This window comes from Brachyhypopomus gauderio, chromosome 5, assembly GCF_052324685.1.
Source record: "Brachyhypopomus gauderio isolate BG-103 chromosome 5, BGAUD_0.2, whole genome shotgun sequence".
Taxonomy (NCBI): domain Eukaryota; kingdom Metazoa; phylum Chordata; class Actinopteri; order Gymnotiformes; family Hypopomidae; genus Brachyhypopomus; species Brachyhypopomus gauderio.
In genome coordinates this window covers 7,924,285-7,941,978 of record NC_135215.1, presented here as the reverse complement: position 1 = coordinate 7,941,978, position 17,694 = coordinate 7,924,285, and the positions used below count along the sequence as shown (strand labels likewise).

The 17,694-nt window shown below is 42.7% G+C and overlaps 3 protein-coding genes across 4 annotated transcripts; 1 reads left to right on the top strand and 2 right to left on the bottom strand.

Annotated features, from left to right (window-relative positions):
* Positions 1-228: 228 nt before the first annotated feature.
* Positions 229-7,125, bottom strand: tspan33a (tetraspanin 33a). Its single transcript, XM_077005335.1, has 8 exons — positions 6,773-7,125; positions 3,732-3,786; positions 3,368-3,495; positions 2,973-3,047; positions 2,553-2,648; positions 2,322-2,450; positions 1,433-1,594; positions 229-1,029 (listed from the first exon to the last, which is right to left on the bottom strand). The coding sequence occupies exons 1-8, from the start codon at positions 6,872-6,874 to the stop codon at positions 928-930; spliced, it is 849 nt and encodes a 282-aa protein (XP_076861450.1). The 5' UTR covers positions 6,875-7,125; the 3' UTR covers positions 229-927.
* A 1,276-nt stretch (positions 7,126-8,401) lies between these two features.
* nudt5 (nudix (nucleoside diphosphate linked moiety X)-type motif 5) lies at positions 8,402-11,972 on the bottom strand. Its single transcript, XM_077005332.1, has 9 exons — positions 11,685-11,972; positions 11,499-11,566; positions 11,274-11,326; positions 11,082-11,189; positions 10,791-10,886; positions 9,649-9,750; positions 9,521-9,529; positions 9,346-9,399; positions 8,402-9,083 (listed from the first exon to the last, which is right to left on the bottom strand). The coding sequence occupies exons 1-9, from the start codon at positions 11,733-11,735 to the stop codon at positions 8,974-8,976; spliced, it is 651 nt and encodes a 216-aa protein (XP_076861447.1). The 5' UTR covers positions 11,736-11,972; the 3' UTR covers positions 8,402-8,973.
* Positions 11,973-12,124: 152 nt separating this feature from the next.
* cdc123 (cell division cycle 123 homolog (S. cerevisiae)) lies at positions 12,125-16,933 on the top strand. 2 transcript variants are annotated; one of them, XM_077005331.1, is made up of 13 exons: positions 12,125-12,263; positions 12,974-13,045; positions 13,229-13,292; positions 13,572-13,604; positions 14,055-14,150; positions 14,275-14,381; positions 14,498-14,546; positions 15,364-15,439; positions 15,589-15,711; positions 15,796-15,824; positions 15,944-16,069; positions 16,186-16,323; positions 16,444-16,933. In XM_077005331.1, the coding sequence occupies exons 1-13, from the start codon at positions 12,190-12,192 to the stop codon at positions 16,507-16,509; spliced, it is 1,053 nt and encodes a 350-aa protein (XP_076861446.1). In that variant the 5' UTR covers positions 12,125-12,189; the 3' UTR covers positions 16,510-16,933. The 2 variants fall into 2 exon arrangements, with proteins under 2 accessions (XP_076861446.1, XP_076861445.1); XM_077005330.1 differs by having other exon boundaries at positions 13,226-13,292.
* Positions 16,934-17,694: the final 761 nt, after the last annotated feature.

The window sequence follows — 17,694 nt, the reverse complement described above, 5'->3', positions numbered from 1 at the left end:
TTTCTAGGAGACCCCAAGATGATCACATGACCAGTCTAGTGGTGCAGCTCAGAAGCAGGTTCAATGTCCCAACATGCGGTGTGTTCAGGCCTTGCACAGGATGACACGTTTATAGCACACTGGGCCAATGTGTTGTTGGGGAAGCACAACTACCGTTATTACACACACACACACACACACACACACACAAAAGATCATTTACTACTATAAATGACTAGAATACTGTCATATTGTTCACCATTTATTGTATTATATTTTTAAACTATATTGCACTGCTGTTTTCTATGCATTTTTCCAATAAGCAGCACTTTAATGCTTTGCTCAGTCAAGGTGTACAAAAATAGGTTAAACATATTGTACCAAAACATGCATAAATACATGAATCAACATCACCATTTGTGACCATCAGCTCTGCGCATCCAGCAGTGTCAATGTAAAGTAACAAAGTGTAACAGCAGACATATTTGTTCTGGGATGATAAAAATCCATTGTTGTGAGACATTAAAAAGTTGGTCTCAAGATCTGTCTTGTTAATGGAGACATCATTTTAAAGGAACACGGGCTGTCTCCCTCAGAGAGGTCATCCATTGTAAAAAATACTGTTGCAATTCTTCTGTGGCAAACTTCTCCATAGCAAACTTCTCCATACTGAAAAACAGTCTCCTTATACCATGAAGGGTCTTAAACTTTTTCTGCCAAAGTGTGGCTTTAGACAAGATTCAGGTTTTCTAAAAGTGTCCCGGCCACCCGAGAGTCCGTTTCTCCCAGCACAAACCCTGGCTGTGTGCACCACCTGTCAGTCACAGTGGGAGCGTTACAGTGCTTGCAGGGGGGGTCTAGTGTGGAAGGACACGGCTCAGGGCTGATGGGAAAAGCTACCTTTCAATCCAGTTCATTTTCCCAACAGGCTTCAGGTTTTCAGGAGCATTAGCTCCAGGGGTCTGTCTGGTGCTGCCGGTTGTAGTCCTGCAGTTTGACCTGATCATTGATCTGGTTAATCAGGACCTGAGACAACATGATCCCCACGAGCTGTGAGGGGAGAGAGCGGTCAGTCGTTTGGGTTTAGAGGTCATTTAGAGAACAGACACAAGCAGTTCCTCATTTAAGATCTGATACATGACGTGATCAATATATCCAAAAAAAATAAATGTTAAAAATGTTTTATACGTTTTAGAACTGGTGCTGAACTGACCCCACCTTCATCACGAGTGGCAGTGATATTTCATGGTACATATCAAATAGCCTACATAAGAATTCATAACACTACACCCAATGAACAACAACAAAAAAAATCCTATCCACATCCATAGTCAGGGCACATCCAGCCACATACAACAACTACCTTCCACCCATGACTCAGGTATCTTATTGGTGTCTGTCAGCCCTACAGCGGAGTGATGTGGGTCACGTCTCCCCCAGTGCAGACACCCACCTGAGGGATGGCCAGACCCAGGGCGATGCCTCCCAGCACAAACAGGTTGCTATGGATCCAGTTCACCAGCTTGTCTATGCAACCGTTGGTGTTGATGAACTCGCCGGCTTGACTGTAATCTAGTTCCTGCATGCCATGGCCACACATGGTGTTGATAACATTCTGTGGGACAGAAGACAAGCAGACACCAGACAAGTCCCTTCAGTGGACATATGCCAGGACATCGTTTCAGGATGGACACATTTAGGGGTGTTCTAAAAAGCACTGATCTGCCATGATGTGCGAAACAGTGTACGAGATGATTGAGAATGTGATTAAGGTCTTGATCTTTCATAGTTTGGTCAAATACACGTCACCTGTTCTACAGGTTTACAGATTACTTTCACATCTGAACTCTACACCACACATATTATGAATGAGAAACTAACACTGAGGCTTTTCGGCCTTCTTAAAATGGACAGACTTCATTGACCATTTAATGAAACTCTCTTTGTTAAAAATTTTTATTTTAAAAGTGACTTTTTTAAATATTAAGAGTATTATAATAACTATCTTAAATCTAAAATGTACATGTGTACTCCACTGTGAATCTGTTCAAGCTACAGCCTTGCCTAGTATTTGTCTGTCTGTCTGTCTGTCTGTCTGTATGTGTGTTTATATGCAAGTATGTACAGAGAGAGGGAGAGATTCAAAGTTTTGGTGAAGTAGATAAGGTTCAGAGAAACAGGACATGTCGGATACAGGTCCATCATCAGCTGTGCAAGCAAAGTGCCTTGTCTCCATTATTATTCTATTATAAGTCTCCATGTCCTGTGAAGGGGACAGCAGTGGGAGACAGACGTGCGAGGCTGCCCCGCCCTTAAGAGGCGGCTGGCTGATCACTGCTCACCTCGTCTTTGGAGATCAGACAGCAGGAGAAGGGGACGGAGCAGCGCTCCCTGCTGGGGTTCTCACTGGAGCAGTTGAAGTACATGTTCTGGGACCAGTCCAGGTACGAAATGCCACCACAGCAGGCAAACTGCACACAAGACCCCACTGACATGAGAACAGCCATTTCTGTAAGGGCACTTTCACCAGTTTAAATCACACAGTCCAAGAAAGTGTGAGATGTGGTCGCAACCTCTTTTTGTCCAAAGTCAATGAGATTCTGCAGGTCCAGATCATCTCTGTAGTGCTCAATCGCATTGTTTATCATTTTTGTCACTTTATGCCGTACCTGTAAACACACACACACACACACACACACTTTACATAATTATTTCCCCCATCATTCCATTAGAATTAGATAGAGTGAATAGACAGACATAAATTATTAATACAATATCACAATAAGAGAAATATGGTAAATAGCCAGCAGGGGGCGCATTACACCAGCCAAACATTTGTTCAGAGGTATTTTTCAACTCAGGACATGTTCACCGTCAGGATATGTTTACGTTATCAAATACCACAGTACTGCAGTAGTGTACACACTTTTAAATTCCTGCATAGAGAGTCCCAAATCATGACTTTGACAGACAGCTGTCTGAATGTCACTTACCTTGTCTGAGAAGACAAAACCCAACACGCCAGTGGCGAGTTGCAGCAGGAAGATCACCGTCAAGCAGATGCAGAACTGTTGAGAGAAGCAAACACCACCCAGATGCACAGAGGAGAAGTGGTCACGTCTCTTCAGGTGAATGAACCTAGGCTCAAAACTACACTAAAACATGCTGAAAATGTCACACAGTGTGCACAGAGGTACTGGGGTCAGTGAGAGGGGAGTGAGGTCACGTTCTGGTTTTTATTGGAGGCATCAAAATGCTATGAACAGGGCCGGAAAACAGAACACGGGTTCAGAAAGCAAAATCAGCAGACAACTCTTTAAATGCCTCCAAACAACTACTCACAGAAACAAACACCTAGCGTCAGTTCTGCTCAAGGTCAAGGACTGACCGTCTGCAGGAGGCAGATGTTCTCTCTGAGGGAACCCACACAGCCGCAGAAGGTGATGAGGAACATGAGAACTCCCACCACCAACAGGAGGACAGACGGGTCCACCGTCAAACAGGCCATAGCTGTCTCTACACAGCGTTTGGGGAAGAAGAATGGTCAGAGAGACACTGACGTTAACACCAGGCTGCAACTTAAGATTTATGCTCAGTTTGTGTGTTTAAATGACATTAAAACGCCGAAAAATAATGAACACTGAAACACTGAAGTAGGAAAGACATTGTGTGCTACAAAAATCAAAACCTATTGATGAATTTTAAGAAGAAATAAGTTTCCTTAAATTTTCCTGCTGAGAGCATCAACTCACCATGTTTAGTTACTCTGGCAAACACACCAATGGACATCAGCACCATTGACATGATCTGGGGAGGAACACAAACAGGAGCATCAGTCAGCTGCCAGTGCTCAGTGGTTCACACACACACACACACACACAGACACAGACATTTGGCTTTTGGGTGAATTTATGGAAAATGTCAACAGTTCAAGCTACAGTGATATTATATCATGAAGTTAGGCCATTTAAGTAGAATCATGTAATGGTGATTTCCTCATTTCAAACAATTTAATGAAACAAAAGCTAACGGTGGTGGGTATAGCCAACTAAAAATGTCAGTGTCTCAATAACGTGTCATGTGCCCTTGGGCATCAGTTACAGCTTGACAACGTCTCATGCAGTTCACAAGTCGAGTTATAGTCTGCAAAGTCATGGCATCCCACTCATATTGAAGGGCCCTCAGGACATTGAGATTCTGAGGTACAGAGTTACGAGCCTCTACATGGCAACTTCCTGCAGGTTTTCTACATGATTCAGGTCTGGAGGTCTCCATTAGAGGAACCCCAGTGTCCAGCAGCCGTTCCCCAATGATGTGATCTTGATGAGCTGGAGCGTTGTCACGCATGAAGATGAAGTTAGGCCTGTGTTGTTCACACACAGGCACAATGACTGGATTAATGATGTTATTCTAGTAGTATGGGCTTTTCATAAAGTGTATGGCAGTTCTGTACTGACTAGACACACCGTCGTCCAGCATAAATGCTCCCTGGCCCATGCAAGACGATGACGTCTGTGCCTGGTGGTGCGGTCAGGTACCCTTGAAGGGGGTCTAGCACGCACAGGTCATCAGTGTGGAATGATGCTAAAGGATGTCCACATTCAGTATCTGTTGCAACCTGCTGATGACACTCTTAAGCTCAGTGGTCACATCCTGTTTGAAGCTTCGCAATGGCAAGCTACTATTGGTCAACTGGTAGGTGTCGCCATGGTAAAAATGTGAACAGTGTGATGGGAAGAACGGTTTCAATACCAATTCTAATTGAACCAGAAATGTATTGGTCAATCATGGATGAAACACCTGCTGTGAATTTTGCCACTACGCTGCTTGTTAGAGCAGCAAGTGCAAAAAGTACTGAAACATGAAATAGTTGGACATGTACACACGTACGTACGTACACACACACACACACACACACACACACACACACACACTATCACCTCACAATGTGCACAACGTGACTTGGAAAAACCTTTTTCATTGCTGACCAGGGAGTGGTAACCTACACACGACACCCTGATGGAATGTCTTCATAAATGCCACAATGTACAGGCTTTTAAAACGCAGAGAACACATTTTATTTAGGAATGCTGTCAATAGCAGGATAGTTTAAATGCCTGATGTGGTACACTGAATATGTACACACCTGGGATGGAGACCTGGTTTGATGTGTTGAAACAGGAAGCAGCATTTTCTTTACTAGGTTATTGACGTTATTTTGAGAGAGAGATTTTACTGAAGCAGAAGGGAAAGTGGAAGGCCAGACTGTGGAATGATAACTATCTCAATCCACTTGCTGCTTAAACAGAAGATCCTAGAGAGAAACGCAGGGCAATACGTTTGCGTGTTTCACTGCTTTCAGCAGATAAAATATCCAGGTTGTCCCACACGAACAGTGAGGACAGCCATTCTCATGTAACCTGGTAGTGAGGTTACTACAGCTGTTCTTTGGTGAATGAGTCTCAGTTAAACAGAAGATAATGCATGCTACTCTGGTTTCAACATGTCATACACTCTGTTTCTTCCACCCTCTAGATCAGACAGGAGGAAAAATTCCTTGAGAGATTGTTACTTTGGTTTGTACCAGTTTCGACTTGCTGCATTTCCAAAAGACTACCTACCACCAGCAAGAACTGTACCATCTTTTAAAGAGTTTTCAACCAGTTTGGAAAAGTTAAATTAATAGTTGGTTACAACTGAAAATCAGATATGTAAATGTTTGGATCTTTGGTGTGACCAAATATTTATTCCGCTTTTCTGACTGGTCTCAGACTTTTAAGCAAATCCCCAGGTAGAAATCTCTGGCTACATAAAAAAAGTCTACTGTTCTTGTGGATTTGAATATAAACTCTTCTCAGGTATTTGAGGCTTTTTGTAATGCAACACTTTGAGCGAAGCATCACCAGTACAGTGACAGGCTCTCTGGGGCCCTGTCTCCAGCCTGCTCACAGTTGCATGCTGGGAGAACTCTTTGTAAGGTGAAGCTATTGGCAGCAAACAAATATATAACAGTAACAGTTTATCCAAGTTTTTCTACATTGAAGAGACTGAATTTTAAGAGGCCTTAGTCATTTGAACTCTAAATCTGAATTTCTACAGAATGAAAGGAAAAAAGCAAAAAAAAAAAAAAAAAACCCAGACTAAACCTACCAAACAAAACAACAAACTCAGCGTTTCACTATCAGCATATGAATAAATGAGACTTGTTGCTTAGCAACCGAAAAACACTTTAAAAGGCTGTAAATGAAGGCTGTCAGTGTCAAACTAGATGAAAGGAGTTTTAGTTTAATGGATCACAGTGTAAGTTCATTTAAATTCAAATGAGATATTCTTTATTTTGCGGTGTTCTATGATAGCCTATTATGGACTGGTCTCAAACTGCAAGTTGTTTTAGGTCAAAGTCCATCTTAAATATTATACTGTGGTCCTTGCAAAGTAACACGAGACGGTACCGGGTACCGAGACAGAGCAAATTCCAGCGCATACCTGGTATATGCTTAAACTCCTTGCAAATTAATTGCAATGCATGCAGAACTGTGTAACCTTCAATGTTACTCAATCACGCACCTTCAAACTACATAAGATGTCTGAATTTGTTTAAACTTGATTAAGCAAACGACACAATGTTAAAACTTGTTACCGGCTGTTGTTAAAAAAGATTAATTATTACTGAAAGTGCACAAAAACGACCTAAAAGCTAGACGTGGCGTCTGTGTCATTCGTGGAGAACTACACACGCATCTGTTCTACATGTTTATGGAAGTGGCAGGTGTACGAACTGATAGTTACTCACCCAGAATAACATGTTAAAGAAGAAAAGTAAATATTTCACAACTGGACTGACAAAAGAAAACTCTCCGTCGTTTTGCGGAACCCCTCGATTCCTCGCCATCATTAAACGTTCAAACTGATATCTTCAGGCGAAACTCAAATCCGAAAAAGCTTTCCTCCAACTTGAGTTGTTTAAGAGAAGACGATGGCTCTACCCCGGTGTTATATATATTTCATTTGGAACCCTAACTCTAAACGTACTACTCATTCACTCGACCGGTGGTGAGATTGCATTTCCTGCTTCAGTGGGGATGTGGTGATCAGACTGCACCTCTACTGCTGTGTGCGACTGTGAATGACTCGCGAGCGCGTTTAGTCACCTGGGACCGGTGATGTGTGTCTCCTGCATGTCCTCTGATTACCAGATTAAGAGCGATGCGACAACCACATACAGTACACAGATATATTTATTTATCACTGACTGCACCATAAACCCTGTTACATTTGGAAAAATGTAAAATTTAACACAGTATCTTTGTTAATAAATATTTAAAATATGGGTAATTAATCTTAGTTGCATAAACATAGTAAGTCTGTATAGAATTCACTTTTATTTCATGAAAAGAATCGATTTTCAAATAGTAATTGAATGCCATGAGTATTATTATAACTCATAACAAGTCAATTAGGAAGTGGAACTAGGTATCTACGTGTAATTTAAATGTTCATGTTTTCACTTGAAGAAATCTTTCTTGCTTCATTTTCTAGATTTTCACCCACGTGTAAGTAGTTCTTTATCAAGATGGAAGAAGTTCATAAAATGTTCAAAACACACTGAAAGAAGTGTTTACTAAAATCCTGCCACTCGAACTGAAACCTCTCATGAGTGCTGGAAATGGCGCCCTCTTGAGGCCAAACGCACTAACAACTCTTTCACCTCCCCGCGTGAGAGCCAGCAGCTCCCATTCAGCAGGGCCGCGCGAGAGCCAAGGAGACCGGCCGTGCCAGATGGGTTTGGTGGGGGTCGCTGCTGGAGAGAGTGCCCGCGGAAGAATGAAGCCCTTGTTATAAACCGGCTTTATGCGCCCTCCTCAAAGCAGGACCCGCTCACGGAACCTGCGGAGTTTCTCAGCTGCGCTTCCCTCCTCAACTTCTTCTCCCCAGCAGACACGCTCCATCCCGGGCCGCTCCACGCCGCCCTGCAACTGTAGTGCTAGGATGGCAAGTGTCCCGGTACCGTCCCATCTCAACTAAAGGGGTTTTGTTCGCTATCTGCCGACTACTGGCGCTTGAGAGATTAATGGCGGTTTAGCCTCAAAGGATGAACACTCCAGCAAAGCGGAACGGTTATCATTTATTTTAGATTTGGGACTTTTGCCCATTTCAAACGGACTTATCGTCTTCTCTCTGTATTAGGATACGCTACCATGTTAATGTGGGACATTTGACACTTAATATGTAAATATCCTTATTTTATTTGTCAGTATTTTATTTGATATTTTCAAAGATTTAATAGTAAAAGTTTTAAACTTTCCACCCATTTATTTCATACTAACAAAGAATAAAATGACAAAGAATCAGAAATGAACTGATAATTTCTATGGTGTAGTGTATAAAAATTGGGGGAAATGTCAAACAGGCAACAATCAAATCAGTTTATTAGAAAGTTTATTAAAAATTAATACAAATCTCATTTAACCGCTGCTGCTGAGGCTTGAAGTCTCAGTGTGGCAGCGACTGAACAGATATGTGGTCCAAGACGTTCAGTTCGTTCCTGATTTCAGAACAGTAGATACTGATGACCAGTCTTTTGGACTTTGGACCCAGCACCAGAAACACGCATTAAATGCAGCCCAGCTCACCATGACCAACCCCCCTCCCAAACAAATCACTAGTGTGTGGAATAATCAAGAATGCCACAGTTACCTTGCAGTTAAGCTTTTGTCAGTCCAAATCTTGTATAATTTGTTGACATTTTGGTCAAATGTTGTGAATACGGTTTGGTGTCACATCTATACGATTTTAACATACTGTAGACTACAGGTATCAATCAAGATAAGTGTGTTAGTTCATGCTAGAGAATGTTCAAGTGCCAACAGGTAGTAATTAACCAAGACCTAATTTGCAGCTCTAAAGGATTCTCATCTTGCTGAGGAACAGGATTTACACGCATCTGGTTCATCAGGATTTCTATGTCATTGCACTACCGTTTGTGAGCAATGCTCACTGTTTGAGCACAGGCAGCTCCCTGGGTTTAAAGTAGGCTTGGGACATTCCCATCGCATAAATGTACACTTTGGTGTCCACCAAGATTTTCTCCTTCTTCATTAACTCTACAATGATAAAAAAAGAACAATAAGAAGGTACAGCCATAAACCTCAAACCTGAGCACAGACAAAACAAGCGTGTCAGGTCCTGGTTGCTTGGTTCCAGCGTGCAAAGAGTTGGAACAAGACATGTGGACTGTCAGGGTTCCTCAAGAACTGGGCAATATAGGACCGAGTTCACTCTGTATTTCTGCACCATGTCTATTGTTATTCTAATCCAAGGCTTGTTAAACGCTGTGTGAGAGGCACAAAAACAGGGAATACTCACCATCAATTTTCTTTTGAAATTCATCTAGAGGTAGAAGCACTACTTCCACAAACTCTGAAAAAAGAACATGTAATATTCCTCAAAAACAGAGAGAGCAAATCATCATCAATATTAACATTACTACAGATGATTTTTAACATTAGCAATTTTTTTTAACACAAGACATAAAATGTACCTCCATCACCTAAAAATGACAAAAGGAGAAAACACAAGAATGAAGAACCTTGTCAAACAATGGTATGAAAATCACAGAACAGACTATTATACAATATTTTTGATAAACACAAACATGAAGCCGCTTACCAAGCTGCTGAGTAGGGTTTATATTTTCAATATCATCGCCATTTATGTTGACCATCACAATCTGTGTGCTGCAGTTAGAAAGTCCTGGATCAAGGCATGTAACTAACAGAACGAAACAGGCAGATAGACAGAGAATCAAAGAGCAGAAGACAGATGGAGACAGCTTGCATAAGCAGCACCCAACACTAGAGTCTCCCAACCCTAGAGTGCCCTAACCCTCCCACCCTAGAGTGCCCTAACCCTCCCACCCTAGAGTGCCCTAACCCTCCAACCCTAGAGTGCCCTAACCCTCCAACCCTAGAGTGCCCTAACCCTCCAACCCTAGAGTGCCCTAACCCTCCAACCCTAGAGTGCCCTAACCCTCCCACCCTAGAGTGCCCTAACCCTCCCACCCTAGAGTGCCCTAACCCTCCCACCCTAGAGTGCCCTAACCCTCCCACCCTAGAGTGCCCTAACCCTCCAACCCTAGAGTGCCCTAACCCTCCAACCCTAGAGTGCCCTAACCCTCCCACCCTAGAGTGCCCTAACCCTCCCACCCTAGAGTGCCCTAACCCTCCAACCCTAGAGTGCCCTAACCCTCCAACCCTAGAGTGCCCTAACCCTCCAACCCTAGAGTGCCCTAACCCTCCAACCCTAGAGTGCCCTAACCCTCCCACCCTAGAGTGCCCTAACCCTCCCACCCTAGAGTGCCCTAACCCTCCCACCCTAGAGTGCCCTAACCCTCCCACCCTAGAGTGCCCTAACCCTCCAACCCTAGAGTGCCCTAACCCTCCAACCCTAGAGTGCCCTAACCCTCCCACCCTAGAGTGCCCTAACCCTCCCACCCTAGAGTGCCCTAACCCTCCAACCCTAGAGTGCCCTAACCCTCCAACCCTAGAGTGCCCTAACCCTCCCACCCTAGAGTGCCCTAACCCTCCCACCCTAGAGTGCCCTAACCCTCCAACCCTAGAGTGCCCTAACCCTCCCACCCTAGAGTGCCCTAACCCTCCCACCCTAGAGTGCCCTAACCCTCCCACCCTAGAGTGCCCTAACCCTCCCACCCTAGAGTGCCCTAACCCTCCAACCCTAGAGTGCCCTAACCCTCCCACCCTAGAGTGCCCTAACCCCCAATTGTATAATGATGGGAAGGCCATGTGCTTCACCTGGAGTGATCCCCACCACCTCTCCCTTGTAGCCAGTCTCTTCTTTCAGTTCTCTCAATGCAGCTGTTTCAGCACTCTCTCCGTCATCGATAAGACCTGAAACACATATGCAGAAAGTCACTGTGTAGACCTGAAACACACATGCAATACATCATTTCATGGACCTGAAACACACACGCAAAAAGTCACAGTGTAGATCTAAAATAAACATGCAGTAAATCACAGCATATACCTAAAACACGATGTGTGAGTTGTCAGTGTACAGTGTATTGTAAAAATTACCCCTCATACCTGCAGGAAACTCCAAGGTGTAGCATCCCATTGGTGGTCTGAACTGCTTCACCAAGGCTAAACAGTCTTTATGCAGGGTCCTCTTCAGAATGGCAATGATCCCCACACCTTCAGATCAACAAAAAAAGTGTCATCAGATGTGCACATTATAGATTGTACCATGAAGACAGCAGTGGAGATGTGTGTACACACCGTCTGTGTCAGTGTGGGCTTGTCTTGTTGTTCTTTTGGCTGTTTCCCAAGTTCTGAAGGCAGAAAGTTGGAGAAAAACCAGACCTGATCAACCAGCTGATGCTATTTCATACTTAAGTGTGAATTAAGTCGTGATCTTGTGTAGATCAACACACAAGGGGTTGTCCGTTAATCCAAGCATGTGCAGGTGTTCAGGTACAGATGATTGTATATACCAGCACATACCTTGTAGTTCCAGAGGGGTCCACGTACACTGTTTTCTCAAGCTTCACCCATTTACCACTCACAATGACCTAAATCACATTCATATAGTTGCACTTTAAATTTAAAGTGATCCACTTTCAATAGGAACACTGTCCAAAATATCCTGCTTTTCTGTAAACCGTGTGTGTTTGTGTGTGTGTGTCTCACCTCCTCACTGATGATGTGCGGCTCTGTGGGCTCTTTCTCCGGACAGCTCATCCCGCCTGTGTGTCCACACACTTCTGAACCACAACGGAGTGAACGACGGACAGATCGGGCACCGCTGGACCTTTTACCTACGAATTTACCTACAAAAGGTGGACCGATCAGAAAGTGCAAGACTTTAAATTGTCGTTAAAAGTTTTTGAAAACGAGCACGGCGCCCTTGTGCCAAGATCTACAGTTTTGTCGTAAAAGTCGAAAATATTTTGAAGCGTCCGCCCTCTTGAGCATCATGGAAACAGGCCCCCATATAAGTCTTCCGGATACGTTATTTGACTTTATTTCCACAAAACAAAATTTTATTTTAAAAAATCGGATTTTATATAGCTGTTACTAATATAAAAACAAACAAAAATGAAGCTGATAAAAAAAAAAACATAGGAACTATTCCACCGGTGCTTGTGTTGGGTAGGACTCGTTTGATGTTGCACATTAAAACACTGAGTGCAGCATGAAGAAGGAGCAGGTCGTAAACTGTCAGTTCTCCGTATGGTATCCTTTATTTAAGAAACACACCATTAAGAGGTGAGGCCGTTCCGTAATGTCCGCACACAGAGCACCATCGCTTTGATTTTTTCCTGATATATTATGGAATAAAAGGATTATTGAAACTAGCAAGCTAGCCACCTTAGCTAGCTAGCTGTCTAACTAGATAGACGAGAATGTGTCGTTAAAATGTCAATTTAGTATAGCTAGTATAGTTAGTAAAGTCAGTAGGGCTAGTATGATTAGTATATTCAGTATTGCTAGTGTAGTTAGTATAGCTAGTGTAGATAGTATAGTTAGTATGGTTAGTATAGCTAGTATGGTTAGTATAGATAGTATAGCTAGTGGAGTTAGTATAGATAGATAGATAGATAGATAGATAGATACTTTATTGTCATTGCACATGTACAACGAAATTGAGCAACAATCCCAAGGTGGTAGACATAGACATAAAACAATAAAAAAACTAATACACAGGTAAAAAAGGCAAAGTACAAAATGCTACATTTATCTGTGTGTGTGTGTGTGTGTGTGTGTGTGTTTAGATGTGTTAATTTCCCACACAGCACTAGGATAGAAGCTGTTTATAGTTAGGTAAATGTTTCGCGATTGTAATGTATAACTGATTCTAATGAATGAAACTGTAGTCAAAACATTAGGAAACATAAACACTATTGTTTTGAACTGCTTGTGCCATGCAGCGGTAGCTAGTGTTGGTGACATAAAAATAGTTTTTATTTATTTTCTAGTTTGATTCTACCTCTGCCTCAGAATGTAATCGAATATCTGTTGGATGATGGAACTCTTGTGGTTTCGGGAAGGTGAGAACTTTTCCCTTTAAATGGCATTTTGGACCCATACGATTGTTAACCTTGTAAATCCTGTAAAGATGATTTACATGTGTTGTGAAAAGCGCTATACAAATAAATTTTATTAAATTAAATCGATGGCTAACATTTTATCATTGGTGCAAATGATTAACCAAAATATTGTATTTGAAGTAGTGAAAACAGTTACCAGCGATCACAGATCAATAACAGTGACTCTGAAGACGAGGGAGATGTTCAGGTGAGTGATGTCTACTCCCCTGCTTTTGAAACAATAAATGATTTGTTTGAACAGAGACTAGTCATACAAATTACATAAACTATATATATATTACTGTTAATGTATGTCCATATACTAACTATTCCTAGTTAGTAACGTTCACTTATACAGTTTTTATGGTCAGAGAGAATAAGTAGGTCAGTAGCACCTTTAAGCCTGTCGGACATCCAGTTGTGCCTCATGTGTGAAAGAGACATCTACATATTTGTTCTAAATGTCACAACACTTTCCCTTTGGCAGTGGTCTGATGATGAGACAACAACAGTGGTGACGGTGAGTCTCCTAAATCTGCAACTTTATCATCCAGCATTGAACTGTGTTCTCCTGGCATTACACAATCCCAGAGGTCAGGTGATAGTGGTTGTTTTATACACAGTTCCACAGTGCTGACGGTGGGCCAGCATTGAAAACATAAAAATAAGACAGCACCAATTGATTAAAACAACATAGCAAAATGCTGCATAGACGAGAGAGGTTAGGAGTGCAGGAATATATGTGAGTTAAGAACTATGTCATGTGAGTTAAGAACTATTTCATGTGAGTTGAGGGTTTGGAGAAGTCAAGTGTATGTGGAATGTAGGATTGATTCTGGAACCTACACACAGTTGTAGGGTACTACTAATTACTAAATAATAGTCTTACTGGGTAGTCTTTACTGGGTTTAAGTAGTAGGGTACTACTAACTACTAAATAATAGTCTTACTGAGTAGTATTTTTCCACAGGCTCCAGAATTCCCAGAATTTAACTCAAAGGTGCAGGAAGCAATAAACTCTCTTGATGGGTGTGTCTTCCCTAAACTCAACTGGAGTGCCCCACGGGTGAGCAGATACCCAGCCTTCGTATTCCACATCACAGACATCACAGCCAAGCAGCACACAAGACAGCGACGTGATACGGAAGCAAACACGTCCTTTTTTCTCACAAGGTCCTTCTCTTTCACAGGATGCCAACTGGATTGCTCTGAATAGCTCTCTGCAGTGTCAGAGTCTGAGCGACATCTTCCTCCTTTTTAAAAGTTCTGACTTCATCACACATGACCTTACGCAGCCGTAAGTGAGTGGCAGGGAGTGCTCCACATTCCTGCTGACAGTCATGGAATGGTGGCCTTGTGCTCAGTAGGAATTATAGTTCGGTGATGGTGATGGTGATTTTTCTTCTTTGGCAGGTTCCACCAGTGTAACGACGACTCTCCAGACCCAGTTATAAACTATGAGGTGCAATATACACACACACGGCTTATTCACACTATGAATAAGCATGCAAAATCAGTGAGGAGGAAAGTTACTGTTTACTCTGACAAATTAATATGCCCATATTTCCTGATATTTACCAACAGACGTACAATTTCTAACAAGGATGTATTGTATGCAATGTCCACTAGAGGGCAGTAGAGTATTTATTATAACTCCGCCTTAACCACCACTGTGGTTTCTCAGTCTGCTAGTTTGTTTGCTAATGCTAATCACACAGTGCATTCTCCTTAGTAGTGTACCTACCAGTTAATGTTACCAACAACTGTTCAGTATATTAAAAGCTCTGAATGCAAATGAATGCAAAAGCTCTGCATGCAAATTGACCTGAATGCAAATGACCTCAGCTATATACCCACATTAAAATTCCTTTACATTTTAATCTCTCTTCTGCGTGAATTCATATGATCCAGCAGGTGTAATGATGGTGCCTATTGCAAGTCTTCCTGTTCTTGGCAATAATATAAAAGGAGTGAATTCAGCTGAAGGTGTTTCTAGAGCTGTGGTCATCCTTTCTGTAACCTGACACTTTTGTTCTCCAGGGTGACCAACTGGATTTTGTCATCTTTTGAGATTTATCATTAAAACCTTTGAATCCACAAGTGTTGTTGATTAGGGCTTTAAATGCAGATTTTCTTTAAGGGCAAGATTATGCCACTCTACCTACCACTGCGTGTGGAGCAACACACTTTTTATATGCCTCGTGTCTCACATTGTGTGTACCTGTGTTTTGTTTCTCCTGGGTTCTGTGCCTGTGGTCATGTTCTCCTCTCTGTTCTAGCTGGTGCTCAGGAAGTGGAGTGAACTGATTCCAGGAGGCGAGTTCCGCTGCTTCGTGAAAGAAAACAAACTTATTGGTGATTATGATGCTAATTCACCTCTGATTGATTTATTTGTTTCTGTGCTTACTCATGTATTATATATGTGAAGGAATGTTTTGAAAACTATCCAAGGACACACGGCACATGTAAACAAACGCTGTGTCCAATGCTCTGTGTGCTCACAGGTATCTCTCAGAGAGACTACACGCAATATTACCAACACATCTCCAAACAGGAAACGAGCATCTCCTCCTCCATACTGCAGTTCTTCAAGGACACCATCCAGCACCAGTTCCCCGATGAGGACTGTGAGTTCCTTCATGGTCTAGGCAGGGACGTGCGTCTGCAGATCTCTGTCTGACACTCTGCTGTTGTTGTTTTTCCTCCTCCAGTTGTCTTGGATGTTTACAGGGACAGTGTGGTGAGAAATAAAAGCACATGAATATTTGTCATATTTTAATATTTCATCGTGGTGAGTGATTGCTTAGGCTCTGTGGGACAGCTGAGGTCTTGATTGCGTGAATGTGTTTTCTCTAACAGGGTCGTGTGTGGCTCATTGACTTTAATCCATTTGGTGAGGTCACAGACTCCCTGCTGTTCACGTGGGAGGAGCTAATGTCTGAAAACAAACTTGCAGCTAGTTATACAGATGACACGACACTACAGGTATAATGTCTCTTGGTTAACTATGCTTGAATAATGTTAAAATGTTACATAGCCAGCTACATTTGTGTGTACGTGTCATGAGGTTGCTGCGTGTATATGGTGTGTTGTGCTGTCAGGATGGTCCTGCCTTCCGGTACACAACCAGTGAAGTGACGGTCCAGCCCAGTCCGTGTTTGTCATACCGAATCCCACGAGACTTCTTGGACCTGTCCACCGGGGAAGATGCGTATAAGCTAATGGATTTCCTCAAACTGGTGAGCAAGGCTGAAAGTGAGAGGCACTAAGTGTGTGGGGGGTTGTGTCCAGGCACTATAAGGGGTTACAAGGGGGCTGGGGGTGGTGACCTTCCCATCATGCTCTTCTTCTCATTACAGCAAAAGGGTCAACAGGAGGCAGAGGATTCAGAGGAGGACACTGAGTCTGCTGTGAACACTCCCTGAGATGGTGGAGATACAGTATGCCCAGCAACCAGTGGATTTCCTGTGGTTCACATAGCCACACGCATTTTGTGTTTTTTTGTTACTTGCTTAGGGCCATTTGTTTCTTTGTTTTGCACAATGACAATACTGTAGGCTTGTGAAGGGATGTTACCCAAGTGTATAGCCTAGCATCCTGTGATAAAGTACTCCAGTGATACCTGAATGGTCTTGTAGAACTGTGCATATGTTCCAAGGACAAAAGATGAGGCCGTGGAGATCCACATGAGCCCAGTCTGCCTCTGTGGTTTTGTACATTCATATGGTAGTATTCATGGGATTATATTTAATCAGCACAGCCCAAATACTTTGATCTTAGACTGTATATTTGTAAAGGTAGTTACATGGTAGCCATTGGGAATTTGGTTAAAATAAATGACTGTACTTACACAGTAGTATATGTGTCCTTTTAACACCCCATTGAATGATCATCTATATTAAGTGTTTTATATTCCGTGTTGTTGCTTAGCTGGAAAATGAAATCGACATGTCTCAATAGTTTTAAAGGGAATTAAAATCGGACAGAAGTTTGTGCTCAAGGTCTACTGAAGCAGTGATGCTGGGGGTCCATGTGTACTGAAGCTGTGAGGCTGGGGGTCCACGTGTACTGAAGCTGTGGGGCTGGGGGTCCACGTGTACTGAAGCTGTGAGGCTGGGGGTCCACGTGTACTGAAGCTGTGGGGCTGGGGGTCCACGTGTACTGAAGCTGTGGGGCTGGGGGTCCACGTGTACCGAAGCTGTGGGGCTGGGGGTCCACGTGTACCGAAGCTGTGGGGCTGGGGGTCCACATCTTATTCAGTACTGGATAGATTTGTTCATTCTATACTCCAGTTGAACCATGAGCTAAATTTAGTAGGACATCCGTGTCGCATTTTACAAAGTGTCTTTGGATATAAAAGTTATTTTATTGTATTTCAGTTGATGCAGCTTGTAAAAGCTTAAAGTTCATAATTTGTATTAGGTGCTTAAGAAGGCCCCACCAGGCTTCTCAATGGGACGCTGGAAAGGTCGGCATCACCTGGACTCTTCTGTGTACTCAGAGTGGTACTCAGTTTAAAATGTACCACTCCCTCGTTGCAATCGCCTATTTATACTACTCAAACCAAAATTGCTAATTGCAAAATCAACATCTAGAGGAAATTAATGTAC